Genomic DNA, 16,226 nt, shown 5'->3' with positions numbered 1-16,226 from the left:
TAGCCTCAACACTTTTGTTATCTCAAACAATGGGCAGTTAGCCATCCATTCCTCCCTCTGAATATATATCCTTTTTTTTTTCCCAGTCAAAATCCATTATAAATTCAATAGTGATCAAATTTGTCTACACCAGATGTTTGAAAGCTGAGGATAGGAAATACTGGTTGCACAATAATTCCTATTTTATATTTAAAAAAAAAAACCTGGGCATGTTGATTCAATTTTAAAAATTCACAGTGCAGAATACACATAGTCCCTGCCAGTAAGAGACCTACAGCCCAATGAGTAAGACTAACACTGAACGCGTATGCGTGTCCCAACAGAAAACATACACGCTGTGAGGCCAGTGCTGTAGTGTAGCAGGTAAAGCCGCTAACCAGCCCAGCCCAAGCTGCTGCAGCCATCTGGGCAGTGAAGTAGTAGAAGAAGATTTCTTTCTTCCTCTCCCTGTCTCTTTTTAACTGTTACTTTCAAATAAATAAATGAGTCTTTAAAAAAAAAAAGAATTATGCATGCTAAGGGGACTGTGGATAACGAAGATGTTCCCAACCCACTCCCCTCCCAAGGTTCTGTGAAGCACCAGGGAATTGTAAGACTATGAAAAGGATGAATACACAATTATGACACAATAAAGTATAAGCATTTTACAACTACATAAATGACCATAATTAAATAAGTATATTAAATTATCAGGTTTACTTTTCAGAAGGCAGCTATGATGATTAATATATACCAACAATGCCATTGACTAAGCTACATTTTGTTCATTTGGAATTGCACCAGCACTACTTATAAAACAGTTTTAGAACAGCCCCAACTTTGCACAGGTCAGAAACATATAAACGTGTAATTCACGGTTCCATAGAAACTTTAAACACAGTTGTAGAAATATGTATAATCTCCAAAAGTCTTCTCTAAGTCATACAAGTAAGTATTAAACATTACTGTGGCTGGCATTACAGCGTTGTAACTTAAGCAACCATGACTCCCGGCTGCTTCTCTTCCAATCCAGGTCTCTGCTCATGTGCCTGGGAAAGCCACAGAGGACTGCCCAAGTGCTTGGGCCTTTTACCCATGAGGGAGAACCAAAAGCTCCTGGCTTCAGCCTAGGCCAGCGCTGACTATTGTGGCCATTTAGGGAATGAACCAGCAGACAGAAGACCTATCTGTGTCTCTCCCTCCCTCTAATTACATTTCAAAAAAAAAAAAAAAAAGAAAAAGAAAGAAAGAAATAGAATCTTTAAACAATATATATTAAATATTAAAATTCACATCTTATTCTTTACTTCTTGATCTGGAAGCACATTTTCAGATGAAATTCCATTATTTCTCAAAGAAGCTACACATTTAGTTTAAATGCTATTTAGTTCCAATAAGGCTTTAAGCTAAGCAATCACATTTAGTACAAAAGGCTTTATCTGTTTTGCAGGCATAAATACTATTAGGCTGATCTGTATCTATTCTTATTTCTCAGAAAAATAAATACCATGAAATTCAGTGTGGCTATGAAAAAGCCCACCTCCCTTCACTCTTCTCATTTAAACCCTTCACATAGGCTATGCCAAAGCCAGGTTCTCAACACATACTGTTGCTTGGTCCAGAATGAATGGAAACTCTATAACAGCATTCTTGGTGCATGTCATTCTAAGTGGAAATCCTCTACCCATATTTAGCAAATTTTCTCTACCCGCATGTGGGATGGTAGATTAGAAAAAAAAAACAAGAGAATCGATTTTGAGGCTAGGCTAACTTGCTTTGCCATTATGAGCAATTTACTTCTCTGAACTCTATGTAGTTCTACATAGAGTTGTAAAACGGGGACAACAGTAATATCTATCCACAGAAATGCTGAGACTACCAATTGGAGAGTATTTTAAGAATCATATAAACATGGGGTAGGGATTGTTGTTACAGAATAAGCCATACTTGGGACGTCTGCACCCCGTATCACAGTCCTGCTTCTGCTTCCAATGCAGCTTCCTGCTAAGGCACGCCTGGAAGGCAGCAGATAATGGATCGAGTACTAGAGTTTCTGCCACATAGGTGGGAAAGTCAGATGCAGTTCCTGCTTCTGATCTCAGGCTGACCCAACCCTGGCTGTTGTGGGCATTTGGGTAGTGAACCAGTAAATGGAGGGCCTCTCTCTTTCTTGATCTGTCTCTCTTTATGACTGTGGTTTTCAAATAAATATAGCTTTTAAAATAAAAAGAATTATATAAATGTTCTTATTATTTACTCAATCTTTCATTATAGTAATTACTTGCTAATTTTTTAAATCAAAAAATATAGAAAATATCCCTCACAAGCCTAACATCCAACTATTACTTATTTTGTTGGTGTTACTAAAGCAAGCACAACACTAGCAAAATAAAGTAAAGCAAACATAATTTCAGATGTTAACACTGATCATTACAAGTGATAAGATTAACTGCTGGTCTCTTTTTAAGAGCATCGCAGCCTTTCCCATCAGTTTAAAGTGAAGACAATGATGCTAACTGTTCCAGAGCTGGTCACAAAAGCATTTGATATATGGGTAAGGCCCATAAAAGTCAAGGCCATTAAAAAATCCCAAAATAAATATTTCATGAACCCAAGGAGTAGTTACAGCACACGCCCTCAGATGCAATGGGGAAGGCAAAGAATCTGAAGCCCCATTAATAAAACTGACATGACTATAAAGTCACAATCAAAGACTGACAGATTTCTATTGTTTAATTCAGTGGAAAAATTTATATCGTACTAGCAGATGGGCAGTCAAAGACTTATCTTTTGAGTCCCATCATTCCTAGAACTTCTTATACTGCTCTTCTATTTTTCCTTCCCATCTGACTCCTTGCTGCCTCCTCTCCCTTGTTTATTACTGCAATGGGCTCACCCTCTGTGCTTAAAATGGCTTTAATTCTTACAACGGAATATTATTCAACAACAAAAAGGAAGGTGCTACACCACAAATGAACCCTGAAAACATGACGCTACGTGTGAGAACCTTGTTCAAAAGAACCAATACAGAAACGATGCTGTTCAGGATCTTAAGTAGAAAATAAGGACATGAGGGACCAGACCAGTGGCATGGCGAGCTAATCCTCAGCCTGTGGCACCAATCCAGTTCCCTGCTGATGGCCTAGGAAAGCAGCAGAGGATGCCCAAGTCTTCAGGGCTCTGCACTCAGATGAGTGACCTGGAAGAAGCTCCTGGGTTCTGGCTTTGGACTGTCCTAGTCTAGCTGTAGTGCCCTTTTGGGGAGTGAACCAGTGCTCTTCTCCCTTTCTATGTAATTCTAAATTTCAAGTAAAATTAAAAAAAAATTAAAACAAGACTATATAAATAAATATTCCCATTCTACCCCAAGAAGTAAAAGTGATATTTCACTTTTAATACATGTTTTGTGTCCCCACTCCAAAAATACAAACTCTGAAATGCTTCAAAATCCAAACATTCTGAGTGCGGACATGACACTACAAGTAGAAAATTCCACACCTGACCTCAAACAATGAGTAACACACAGATGCACTAAAAATACTATCTAAAATTACCTTCAGGCTGTGTGTATAAAGTATACCTGAAACATAAATTATTTATAAATTGGGTCCTCTTGCCAAAATATACATATGCAAATATTCCACATTTTAAAATAATCAGAAACATTTCTGGACTCAAAAGCATTTTCAACCTGTATGCAATCTGAACATGGAGCGAGCAGATGATTCTGCTTAGCAAATATACACAAAATGCAAACTAAATATTGTCTCCTTAAAAGCCCTTAAAGTCAAAACTTGGTCCTCAGATTCTTTTCCTATTTTAAGGTTGATTTATTTATTTCAAAGGTAGAGCTACAGAGAGAGAGAGAGAGAGAGAAACAGAAACAGAATATTATCCACTGGTACACTTCCCAAAGCCAATAGCTTTACCATGGTCTCCCATGTGGGTGCAAGGGCCCAAATACTTGGCCCATCTTCCATTGCTTTCTGAGGCACATTAGCAGGTAGCTGGACCACAAGTGGAGCATCTAGGATAAACCAGTGCCCATATGGGATGTTAGCATTGCATCTGGAAACTTTACTAGCAGTACAATACCACTCATGCCTGGGTAGTTCCTTACCACATCTTCAACGTTTTCTTTTCTTTTTCTTGCTTCCTTCCTTTCTTCTCACCCCCCCCTTTTTTTTTTTATTAAGATTTAAGTATTTTTTATCCGAAAGGCAGGTTTACAGACACAAGAAGAAGTGGAGACATGCCCTGGCTCACTCCTAAATGGCCGTAATGATCGGAGCTGTGCTATACTAAAGCCCAGAGCTTCTTTCCACATAGAGGTAGGGGCCCAAGGACTTGAGCCATCCTCTGCTGCTTTCTTAGTCCATAAATAGGAAGCTGGATCAGAAGTGGAGTAGACAGGACTAAAACCACCGTTCTTACGGAATGCTGGCACTACAGGCAGAGGATTAGCTTGATAAAAGACTGTACCAATTATTTTCTTTTTTAGAAATAGCTTTGATTACTTTATTAAGAGGCAAAGAGATAAAAGAAATCTTTCATCTGCTGGTTCATTCTCCAATATTACCCTGGGCTGGCCCAGGCAGAAGCTAGAACTCCATCTGATCTCCCACATGGATGGCAGGGACCCATCTACAACTTGTTTTAACCCAAAATTACAAACCCCAAAATCAGTTTTATTATCTTATATTTATTTCTACTTTCAAGTTTTACTATCTCTTTGAATATACTAATGATTAATCACTTCTCTACTTTCTCTGCCACACCCAAAGTCTGAACTTCCATTTCTTTATGACCAATCTTAAATCTTCCCATTTCCTTCCCTTCCCATCCTTCCTAGTTTCTTTCAACATCTATCAAGGCATCCTGTGTAACAATGCTGAGAGTAGGAACTGAGGTTCTTACCAAGAAATATTAAACAAGGCTTTTGCTCCACAGAGACAATCTAGCTAGGGCCTTGAGGCATGCACAGGATCCATATATCTAAAAGCCACACTTGGAATTCAGAATTCAAAAACAAGGGCCAGGTCCTCTAGCTTTCCCAGAACACAATGCACACATTCTCCCTCACATGCCATCCTGATCCTCCCACTTTCATCTTGTTGGATAAGGTCCTCTGTTAAACTGCCTGTATGTCCTGTACCAATTTCTCCGCTCTATCCAACTTGCCTCTCCAGCTGCAGTCAAGATACTCTGCCCACTGAAACCTGGAAAGGGAGTTCACAAGCACCTTCGGTCACAATCCTGCTTTCTCCCTGCTAATTCATATCTACCACCTTCTTTTGTATGTATTGGGAAGTAACATTAATTGCTTACAGCTTACTAGGTCTTATTTCTTTTGTATTTGCATTATACTATCTAATAAAACTTCTTATCCAAGAGTATGAAGCACAACTATCTATGGAGCTTCTTAAAAACGCAAAAGCTAGGGAACAATGTCATGGCCAATACAGCTGGCTTCCTGTATAAATTGAGCTATTTGCTACTCAAATGGGACACCCAGACAGAGTTCCAGGCTCCTGGCTTCAGCCTGGCCCAGCTACAGTCATTGTTGAGATTTGGAAAATGAACCAGTAGATGGAAGATGGTAACTATGCCTTTCAAATAAATAAATCCTAAAAATAAATACATAAATTAATTAAATTAATTTAAAAGAAGGGGAAAAAGATGATAATCTCCCACATCAGAAAGACTGGGTTCAATTCCCAGCTCCTGTTCCTGACTCCAGATTCCTGCTAACAAAGGCCCCTGGGAGGCAGGACTGATGGCACAAGTCATTGTGTTCCTGCCACCTGCGTACTAAGTTCCAGACTCCCAGCTTCAGCCCTGGCCCAGCCTAGGCTCGTGCAAGCACTAAGGCAGTGAACCAAGGGATGGGAATACACTTTGTCCTTCTCTCCTTCTCTCTCTCCCTATAAAATAAAATTTAAATTAAAATAACATAAAATAAAATGCAGAGGCCTTGGTCCCATTCCTTGGAAAGCTCCTCAGTCCAGGCTGGGAACTGGACATCTTTATTCCTGAAAGGGCCCACTGGTGATTCTCATGCACACTCAGAGCTGAGAACCACTGGTTTATTAACAATGCGCTCTATACAGCAGACATTCAATGCTGATTAATTCATGACATGGAGGCTCATAAATAACTTTCCTCTAAATAGCCTAACCAGATATCAACCCCCTAGACTACACAAACTCTGTTCCAAGTGCAACATGTGGTTTTAAGATTTCATTTCCTGAAGTACTACACGGAGGGACACAATTACCTTGTCTCTTTACATTGTTTCCCATTTGTTGAAAAATGGAGGCCTGGAATGCAGCCCATGTTAGACAACACTACATAAGAATGCACTCTGGAGTCTCAGATTAAAATTGGTTACAAAAAGAACATGGAGCAGTGTAGCCAGAACTAGACATTCTGAATGAACACAGTATCCTTTCCAGATAGATTCTTACTGAATCTGTGCAAAGATCAGGAGTTTAGTCAAAGGTGTTCCCTGAACCGCTTGAGACAGTCCAGGAGCCCCTTAAGACTGAGGAAGACTTTCGGTCGCTGAAGTGCCTGCAAGTGCACCCAAGTGCTCTAATCAGATAAGTAACTCCGGCCCCACCCAGACCCACAGTCGTCTGCAACCTCCCAGGCACCCAACTCACACTATTTACACAGTGCCAAGAGGGAGCAGCGTGAACTTTTCCCCAAGTTGCTGCTAACAAGCAACAGCAGCCTGAGTCACCCGCTCCAGGACATCGAGTGTGACATGAAGCAGGGGACTGTTAGCAGACTGGTCTCAGCACCTCTTATCCCATTTCAGAAGCAGGCTCCAGCTCCTCCCGGAATCACTTCAATTATCAGTCACAGCTGCGGACCACAAGGGTCTGCAGAGCCAGTCGGCGACCGGCAAGTTGTGGGCTGGGGAGGGGACGCCCCAGCCTTCTCTCCGGCACGGGCGACAGATCCCAGATTCCACAGGCCTCTCCCAGCAGCTCCATCTTGCTTCCTGCCAGGAGGAGGGGCCAAAGAGGAGGACCCCCGTAGAGTCTGAAAGGCCCGGTGAGAAGGAGCCTTCTGACAGCAGGTAAATGCCGGTGGCCATCTCCACAGGACAGAAGGCCGCAGGGAACACGGGGCCCCAGCCCCCGACGGACTGCATCAAGGTGAGAGTGCCAGGGAGGTGGACAGAAAGTAAAATGCCCAGGAGCGGGGAGGAGGCGGCGACGCAGAGAAGAGTGGGCAGTAAGGCGAGGGCGGGTAAGAAGAGAAGTATTCGAGAGAGAAAGCAACGTGCTTCAAATAAGAATTCCTGGGAGAAACGAAAGGGAATCCGTGGGAGAGCCCGGCGCCCCACCCCCAGGCCGGAATGGGGAGGCCTTAAAAAGGAGCCAACCGTAAGGTAGCCGGCTGAGGGCCAGGGCCAGTCGGACGTCCCAACCAGGATTTCTTTGACCCGTCCCTGTGTTAGGCGCTTTACATATCCCACCTCACTGAATCTGCACCACAGATCCGCAAGGCAGATTTTATTCCAACTGTCCCCATTGCACGGATGAGGAAACTGAGGCCAGGAGCGGTTCGGGAAGGGGGGCTTGTTCAAGGTCACAGAACCGGGGGAGTCGGCATTGGAAACCACGGCGTGTGGTAGCGAGCCGGCTCCAGGGAACAGCAAGGCGGACCGGGATCCCGAGTTCGGCTCCCGCCAAGGCTCCCCCGCCCCGGGCCCAGTGCGCTCACCCGGACGAGGTTGCTGACGGCCGCCTGTACAGCGGCCACGGGCGCGGTGAGGTCAGGAATGGCTTTGCCGTCCACCTCGCCCTCCTCGTGCATGATCACCAGGTGCGAGATTTGCTGCGCCACCGGCTCCAGGATGCTCTCGATTGTGCGCGTGTGAAACACCGGCATCTTGGCGGCGAGCGGGGCGGCGAACCGCGGGGCCACAAGAGAACTAGAATCGGCGGGGACGGCCTCCGGCGGACAGACCGACTCGCAGCCGCGACTACCGAGTCGGGGCTTCCCTCAGCGTAACCAGCCTCACGGGCGCCCCGCCCCCTCGCGTCGCCGCGCCCAATGACAGTGGCGCTCCGACCGGGGACGCCGTTCCTATTGGTCTCTCCTCGAGACGCTCCGCCTTGCCGCCGCGCCGCCGCGGTCCCGCCCCGCCCCCATTCCCTAGGGAGGGGCCTGGGATTGGGGCTGCGCCGTCGGGATTGAGACCGGATTCCCGAGCCCTTAACGCCGGGCGCTCCTTATAAGGGCATGGTGGGAACGGAGCGTGCGGCTCGAGTCGGGGGGGCCCCGCCTCCCCGGGCCGCCTCCCGCCTGGGGTCCGCAGAGCTCCGCCCCTCTGCAGAATCACCTCAGCTGGGCGGGATCTCCTCACCTCTCCTGGCGGCTCCAGGGTCTGAGGAGACCGGGAGTCTAAAGATCACCCCACCTCTCTCCCCAACTTTTTCCTCCTCATGAGACCGAGATAATATTCCTTCCGTGTTCTCTCGGTGACAGATGGAAACGTTTGTGGTCAAAAGATGACAACGGGAGAAGTGCGCCGAGAAATGTGAGTGCCCGTTGATTTACGCCGACTCCACCCACTGCTCTTAGGAGTAGTCACAGCTAACAGCTGGGTGTGTAACCTATGAGGCCTGTCTACATTTACTTACACCTGTGCACTTTCTAAGTCAGGGAGATCTAACGTGTCTTGGCAACTAGGTATTTTTGCCCCTTAATTACTTACCTCCATAGTTATCTTTGTAGCTGCACATAAACTGACCTCATTCTTTTTAATGACTGTGTGGTATTCCATGCCACGGAATAGAACAGTTTATATGACCCATTTCCAACTAACAGGCTTAGGTTGCATTCGTTTTTTCACTGTTAAAAGTTCATTCTTGCCACTAATGTAGCCTGACAACGCAGAGCACCTCATCCTCTTCCACACCCCCTACCCTCTTTATCACTACCAGAGCCCCCTTGGTTCTGCAATCCCCATCTCCTCATCTCTAACGAACGTTTTTTTTTTTTAAAGATTTATTTTTATTATTTTTTCATTGGAAAGGCGGATATACAGAGAGGAGAGACAGAGAGGAAGATCTTCCGTCCGATGATTCACTCCCCAAGTGAGCGCAACGGGCCGATACTATGCCGATCCGAAGCCAGGAGCCTCTTCAGGGTCTCCCACGCGGGTGCAGGGTCCCAAAGCTTTGGGCCGTCCTCGACTGCTTTCCCAGGCCACAGGCAGGGAGCTGGAAGGGAAGCGGGGCTGCCAGGATTAGAACCGGCGCCCATATGGGATCCCGGGCGTGCAAGGCGAGGACCTTTAACCACTTGCGCCACCGCGCCGGGCCCTAACGAACGTTTTTAAAAAAATGATTTTGTGTGTGTGTGTGAAAAAAAGAAAGAAACATTTTAAATCTTGGAGCAGATCTTTACAGCAGTACTTCAGCATCACTTGGAAGAGTCCACATCCTATAGAAGTGCTCAGTTCCCATTTCCTGAAGGCAGCAGGTGATGGCTTAAATACTCCAGGTTCTTACCATCCATACAGGAGTCCTAGATGAAGTTTGAGGCTCCTGGATTCTGCCTGGAAAAACTAAGTAGGTTTGGGCCTTTAGGGAGTGAACCAGGGGATGGGAGAGCTCTCTCTGTTTCTGTCTTTCCACTCCCCATCCCTATCTCTGCTTTTCAAATAAATGTTTTAAATTTTTTAGTTGACTGGAGAGATCAACACAATTGACAAATCTTACAAAAAAAAAATCTGTGTGAACAGCATCGTATCTTTATCTTTGTTGTATTTATCTGGGACAGATACCTACAAGTGTATGTACATCTTACATTTGGAACTAAGACCAAATTAGCTGATCTCTCACACCATGCTTGAATTAAGACATCCTCAGGGGGCCTGACACAGTATCCTAGTGGTTAAGTCCCTGTCTTGCAACCACTGGAATCCCCTCTGTGCACCCAGCTCCCTGCTTGTGGCCTAGGAAAGCAGTAGAGGACGACCCAAAGCCTTGGAACCCTGCACCCATGTGAGAGACCAGGGAGAAGCTCCTGGCTCCTGACTTCAGATCAGCTCAATTCTGGCTGCTGCGGCCACTTAGGGAGTGAACCAGTGGATGGATCTTTGTCTCTGCTTCTCTCTGTAAATCTGACTTTCCAATAAAAATAAATAAATCTTTAGAAAAAAAAAAAAGACATCTCCAGTATCTTCCTCACCTCAAATTCTCTTTTGCCCAAGCTCCATTTTCTAAGGCAAACATTCTCATTAGGGTTTCAAGTAAAACATCCTCAAATCTAGTGAAAATATTTCCCAATGGCCTATGCTTTGCCAAGAAGCTAAACTGTTGGACCTGTGCAATTTTTAAAAAGATTTATTTATTTTTATTGGAAAGGGAGATCTAAAGAGAAAAATAGAAACAGAGAGAAAGATTTAAAAATAGTAGGACAAAAGCTTCTTCCTTTCTTCAGTGATTTTTCTCAACCTGTAATGGTGTTTTTTATTTCCTACTTAATGTCACATCCCGTGCACAGATGTACTTATATGATAAGTACAGACTTTCACAGGAACTTGTGGACCCATGCAACCCAATACCTTCCAGGGTCTGCCTCCCACTGTTCCCCAGCAAGGGGGAAGGAAACCAAACCAGACTTTTCTGCTTCCCACAGACCCACCTCCTCCACAGCAGATAGGTGACCTCTAAAATGTTACAGTTTCCACCAGATTCATGAGCAAAAGGCTTGCTGCTCCAAGTCCACTGTCAAACACACCATTGTACTGATAGCCCTGACCTGGGATGACCACCTCCATACTTCACCCCTAGGCCCTGTAGGGAGTGCATACAAAGCCTTGAACAAGATAGAGCCCAAGGCAGCAGTGGTTAGAGAGCAGGGCAGCATGGAGAAACCTGGGCAGAGCCAGGGGACCACAGGGCGAGGAATCAAACAGTTGAAAACTTAGCCTAAGTCAATGGCAAAAGATAGATCCAAGCATACACCGAGAATGCAAACCCCAATGCAAGCATTGTCCCATCGGACATCCCCACTGTAGTCTTGTTTCAAGATAAAATCGGAAAAAAAAAAAAAAGATAAAATCGATAAGGACTAGAGCAGGCCAGGCTGGGCAAAGTGGCAGCACGTGTCACTATGCAGTATACATGTGGGTTGTGTCTAACAGTTAGTCAGGCTGAACTAAGCCACAGCACCAATGGATATGCACCAGAGCTGGCTAGGATGCAGGAAGGGCTAGGTGGGCATGACAAAACCTAGGGTTAGAGGTGGGCCTAGTGAGGGATATTGGGGTTTACCCCATCTAGGCTACGGCAGCCTCTGGTGTGTATGAGGGCTGTATCTGTTGCGGGCTAGGCTACGCTGGGCCACAGCACCTACCAGTTCATATGAAAAATGGGGCTGGGGCAGAACTGAACAGTCAGCTGCATCCACCAGTATGTGTGTGCATTGGCTGTTACAGGTGACAGACCGAACCTGACCCTGTACTAGCTGGTACACACAAGAGTCAACTCTGAGGTCTCCCCGGACGAGGTTTCTTGAGGACTCCCCAACTAGACAGCTGGACTCAAACCCTGGCCACAGGGAAAATCACAAGATATGTGGTCTGTCCATGGAGTGCACTATCAGACTGAGCCTCCTTAGTTGCTGATGCCCATGCATTTAGTGCCTGGGTTTCAGTACTAATGTCACTTTCGATTCCAGCTTCCCACTACATGTGCATTCTGGAAATAGCAGGTGACAACTCAAGTATTTGTCATCCATTTGGGAGGCCTGGGTTGAATCCTGAGTTCTGTCTGGCCAAGCATTGATTGGTGCAGTGTTTAGAGAAGGAACCAGGGATGAAAGATCTGTGTCTTCCATCTTTCTCTCTCTCTCTTTCTTTCTTTATGCTTTCAAAAAATAATAAAAATAATAAAAATAAGTAAATAAGTAATTTAAAATTTGTGGGTGGTACATTCACATAATGTTAAGACTGATTATTAGTTTACTTGATGAGATTTAGAAGACAAAAACTTTTTTCTTTTGTGCCTGTCAGAATATGATATTAATTTTTATATAAATGATATGAAATAAAGATTATATGTAAATAATAGTGGTGATAATTTTTGTTTTGTTTCACAATGAATATCCCTTTCTGGGATATAGCTCTTTTTTTAAATTATTTTGATTTTTCATTATTTTTATATAATTGATTAGGGTGATAAGGGTCAAGGGCTACAGGAAGGCAGATGAGATCATCATTTTTACATTCTCTTTTTTCTTCCTGTAACTGGGGGAAGGGGAGAGACAAGAAGAGAAGCCACACCCAGCCTCCCAAACATCTCTGCACCCTGGGATGGATGGCAGTCATCAGATACCACCCCAGGACCCCTGATGTGGGGCATGCTCTGAGAGTCCTGCTCAAGAGATTTCAATATTTCAATAGATCTGAATAACTGCAGATCTCGCCACTCCAAGCATGATGAAATCTTTCCAGAATCCACTGGTTGACATAGTCTACCTTAGAGTTTCCATTTGCCCAGATTTTCACTGCCAGCACTCAGCTGGGGTAATTGATCAGTTTGCTCTGTCCTCTGTCCTCTGTTGTGGTACCAGGTGTCCTTTGCAGGCTCCAGTGTACTGCTGTATCCTCCATGTGCACATTGATATGCTGTCCACTGTTCCGTCTAAGCCACTGAGAAGGCCCAGCTCTGACACATGCACTGCATGGTCAGACCATGGAACCTGCAACTCTCTACATGGTTGGAGTTCTGAGTCCAGCAATTCAGTTGAGGTGATCCTCAAGGAAACTTAAACTGAGGTGATCCCAGACCTGATTTTTGTATGTGCTTGCCAATACAGGGTCCAGCTCAGTCTGCTGTCCCATCAACTTATGCACATGCTGGTGGTTGCAATTGCTGGGTCAGTTCTGTCTCCAGCCCTGTCTTTTACACAAATCAGTGGGTGTTGCAATCCAGCCCAATCCTGCCCACCACACACTCAGTCTTCATGTATACCAGTGGGAGCTGCAGCCTAATCGGAGTGACCTGCAATAACCCCCACCAGGCCTGCCCCCTGCCCTGGTTCCCGTTCTTGCCAGTATGTACAGCAGACTTGGTCCCATCTGTGGGACATAATTCTTAAATATTGTGAGTACTCCGTGTAAATTTGTTTCTCTGTTATAAAAGATTTTGTTTTTGCTTTTTAAAAAAGATTCATTTATTTTTATTACAAAGTCAGATATACAGAGAGGAGGAGAAATAGAGAGGAAGATCTTCCATCTGATGATTCACTCCCCAAGTGAGCGCAACGGCCGGTGCTGCGCCAATCCGGAGCCAGGAGACAGGAATTCCTCCAGGTCTCCCACACAGGTACAGGATCCCAAAGCATTGGGCTGTCCTCGACTGCTTTCTCAGGCCACAAGCAGGGAGCTGGAAGGGAAGTGGAGCTGCCAGGATTAGAACCAGCACCCATATGGGATTCTGGTGCGTTCAAGGAGAGGACTTTTACCTAGGCCATGCTGTCAGGCCCTATAAAAAATTTTGTTGTGATTATTTGAAGAAATTCGTATCAACAGAAATATGTTCTCTTTTTAATGTTAGTGAAAATAACCCAAAAAGATAAACTTAGCGTTGTGAAATGAAACTTAAGACTTTCAAAATTTTCTTGAGAATGGGATACTAGACTGTCTGCCATTGTCTATACTTATAATGCCACAACACACTTAAGTAGTAGAGTTTTAGACTTGTGACTGTTGCTAAAGGACTATACTGTTGTAATAATACGGGGGAAAATAGTGGAAGTATGGAGCTCGTGGAAGGGTGAATCCCTGTTCCTATGGAACCGTATCATGAAAAATAACAATTAAAAAAACACTTTCAATAGTTTATACATATTTTTATTTAACTGTATTTCATGAAAATTACTTGCACACTTCACATTGCCATTTATAATTGCTGACATGGAAAACAATTTGTATTTAATTTGAACATCAAAATACTTCTTGGCCTTTTTGCTAAGATCAAGTGTAGTATCTGTTCTTATCAGTTGCATTTTGAACACAGAGGAAATTTTTCCTAAAACACTTTATATTATAAATGAAAGTTAAGTGCTAGTTTATAGTTCAAATATAAACATTCTTATTTCCCACATCAGATGGGAACAAGAAAGGTTTTGGAAACAGCATTTTCCCCCAGTTCCTCTGGATGAAAAGTTAGTCCGGTGGAACACTGATTTCAGCCTCCAAAACTGACCTGAGAACCTAGACAAACTATTTAAGACATCCACTATTGACAGTTGTGACATAATAACTGATTATTGTTATAAGCCACTAAGTTTATGGTAATGTTTTAAAGATTTATTTATTTTTATTGGAAAGTCAGATATATATAGAAAGGAGGAGGAGAGAGAGGAATATCTTCCATTTGCTGGTTTACTTTACTCACCAAGTGACCACAATGGCTGGAGCTGAGCCAATTTGATGCCCAGGAGCCAGGAGCCTCTTCCAGATCTCCCACAGGGGTGCTGAGTCCCAAGATCTTGGGCCATCCTCAACTGTTTTCCCAGGCTACAAGCAGGGAGCTGGATGGGAAGTGGGGTCTCCAGGATTAGAACCAGCGTCCGTATGGGATCTCAGCACATGCAAGGCTAGGACTTTAGCCACTAGGCTACCATGCTGGGCCCATACGGTAATGTTTTAATAAACACTAAAGCAACTTGAAGACTCACTTCTAGTGTGAGTTCTCAATGGAAAGCCCTGACATGAGCTATCTGTATCTATTGTCTTTCACATAACTTACCACATTTGTCCTTTAATAACAAGATTGTTTTGCATTTTTCTGTTGTCTATGAAAAATGCTGCTAGATGTCCCCCAGTATCTTATATGCAATTTGTCCTCAGCTACAGAACCCTAGATTTACAGCTGGATACATAGCCACACGGTTCTAATACTTAGCAGACTACAAAAACACTTAGCAGACTACAAAGCTTCTTTTTTTTTTTTTTTTCATTTTAAATGAAGATAATCCTGCTTTCAATCTTGTTAAACATAAAGGACTTAGCATCTAGTAACATATCAATAACAACTGCCATGGAGAGAGGTAAATTCATAACATATACTAGACTAAGAACCCATCATAAAACTAAATCACACACACACACTCACAAAGATGTAATAAAGGCCACATGCTGTTGAGATTCTTAGAAGGAGGAGGTCATTCTGGATGGGTAAGGAGCCTGCAGAGCCCTCAAAGGAAGAAGAATGTGTGATTGGACAAGCAGGAGGGCAGATGGTCCAGAATGAGTAAGCCTAGAGATGGGTGCACGTTCCAGGTCAGTGATTAAATTAGTCAGAACAAAGCCAGTGTTCATTCACTCAGAGATAAGGCTGAAAATGTACATTTTCACAAGATTGTGTCCTACTGAGAAGCTAACAACTGTGTGGCAGTCACTCTTGCTTGTGGCTAGCTCAACATTATTCTTTGCCATATCATTAGCTTGAAGACCACTAATGATAGGGAACACTTCTAGACATAAAAAAAAAAAAGCTAACATTTTTAAGTGAGAAATAGGGAAGAGTTTTTGATGATGGTAATGGTATCATATACTACCCAGCAACATGGAAAACTTTCATGTCTTTTAAGTTGCTGCCATTTTCTGAGATCAATAAAAAACAAGAAGTACCACTCTCTTTAAGATACCAATTGGGAAATAGAGAACAAAATGGCAATAGTTAGTTCTGAATACAACTTGTGGAAATTTTAGTCAAGGATAGAACTGAATACAAAACCAAGACACGTGTATTGAGTTGGAATGCCAAATTTCTCTCCATTTTTTTTTTGTGCTTTTCTCCTGATTGATTCTGACAGTGCTGTGTATGGGTTATATGTATAGGACACACACGTACACACCCTGAATTCTTCCACTCAACACAGTTCTGCCTTCTCTCTGTCCACTACCTCACCAGCCCTTTCCCCACACATCCCCACATCACAACCACTTAGTGGCTTGGTTAGCAGCTCTTTCTTCCTGTCCCCAAACGCTGAGTTGTACACCAACCCCGACCCCACCCAAAACCACAATGACTTCCCTCATCTCTTTGAAAACAATATGGCTCTTGTCTTTTCCTGCCCCACTTTTACAAATTTATTGTAGATTTAAGTCATTTTCTACTTCACAAATTTTCCAATTTTCCTGCTTTTTTCCTTATCACATACCAGTCTCTTGTATTATAGAGAAAGTTGCAAAGGAAGCTGTTAAA

General features: G+C 43.7%; 1 protein-coding gene and 1 pseudogene across 2 annotated transcripts in view; one reads left to right on the top strand and one right to left on the bottom strand.

Moving 5' to 3' along the window:
• VCL (vinculin) overlaps nucleotides 1–8,031 on the bottom strand; it is a 99,241-nt gene extending 91,210 nt beyond the window's left edge. Inside the window, exon 1 of one of the 2 annotated variants that reach the window (XM_040975990.1) lies at nucleotides 7,717–8,031. In XM_040975990.1, the coding sequence (XP_040831924.1) occupies nucleotides 7,717–7,884 (168 nt within the window). In that variant the 5' untranslated portion in view covers nucleotides 7,885–8,031. The remainder of the gene's footprint in view (nucleotides 1–7,716) is intronic. The other variant, XM_040975991.1, reaches the window with a different exon arrangement.
• Nucleotides 8,032–13,961: 5,930 nt separating this feature from the next.
• Nucleotides 13,962–14,134, top strand: LOC121153527 (annotated as a pseudogene).
• Nucleotides 14,135–16,226: the final 2,092 nt, after the last annotated feature.

The sequence above is a fragment of the Ochotona curzoniae genome, unplaced genomic scaffold (assembly GCF_017591425.1).
Source record: "Ochotona curzoniae isolate NIBS_2020 unplaced genomic scaffold, NIBS_Ocur_1.0 contig_2692, whole genome shotgun sequence".
NCBI classification, from domain to species: Eukaryota; Metazoa; Chordata; class Mammalia; order Lagomorpha; family Ochotonidae; genus Ochotona; species Ochotona curzoniae.
The sequence above is the reverse complement of the archived record's forward strand: the minus strand, read 5'-3'. Positions and strand labels throughout refer to the sequence as shown.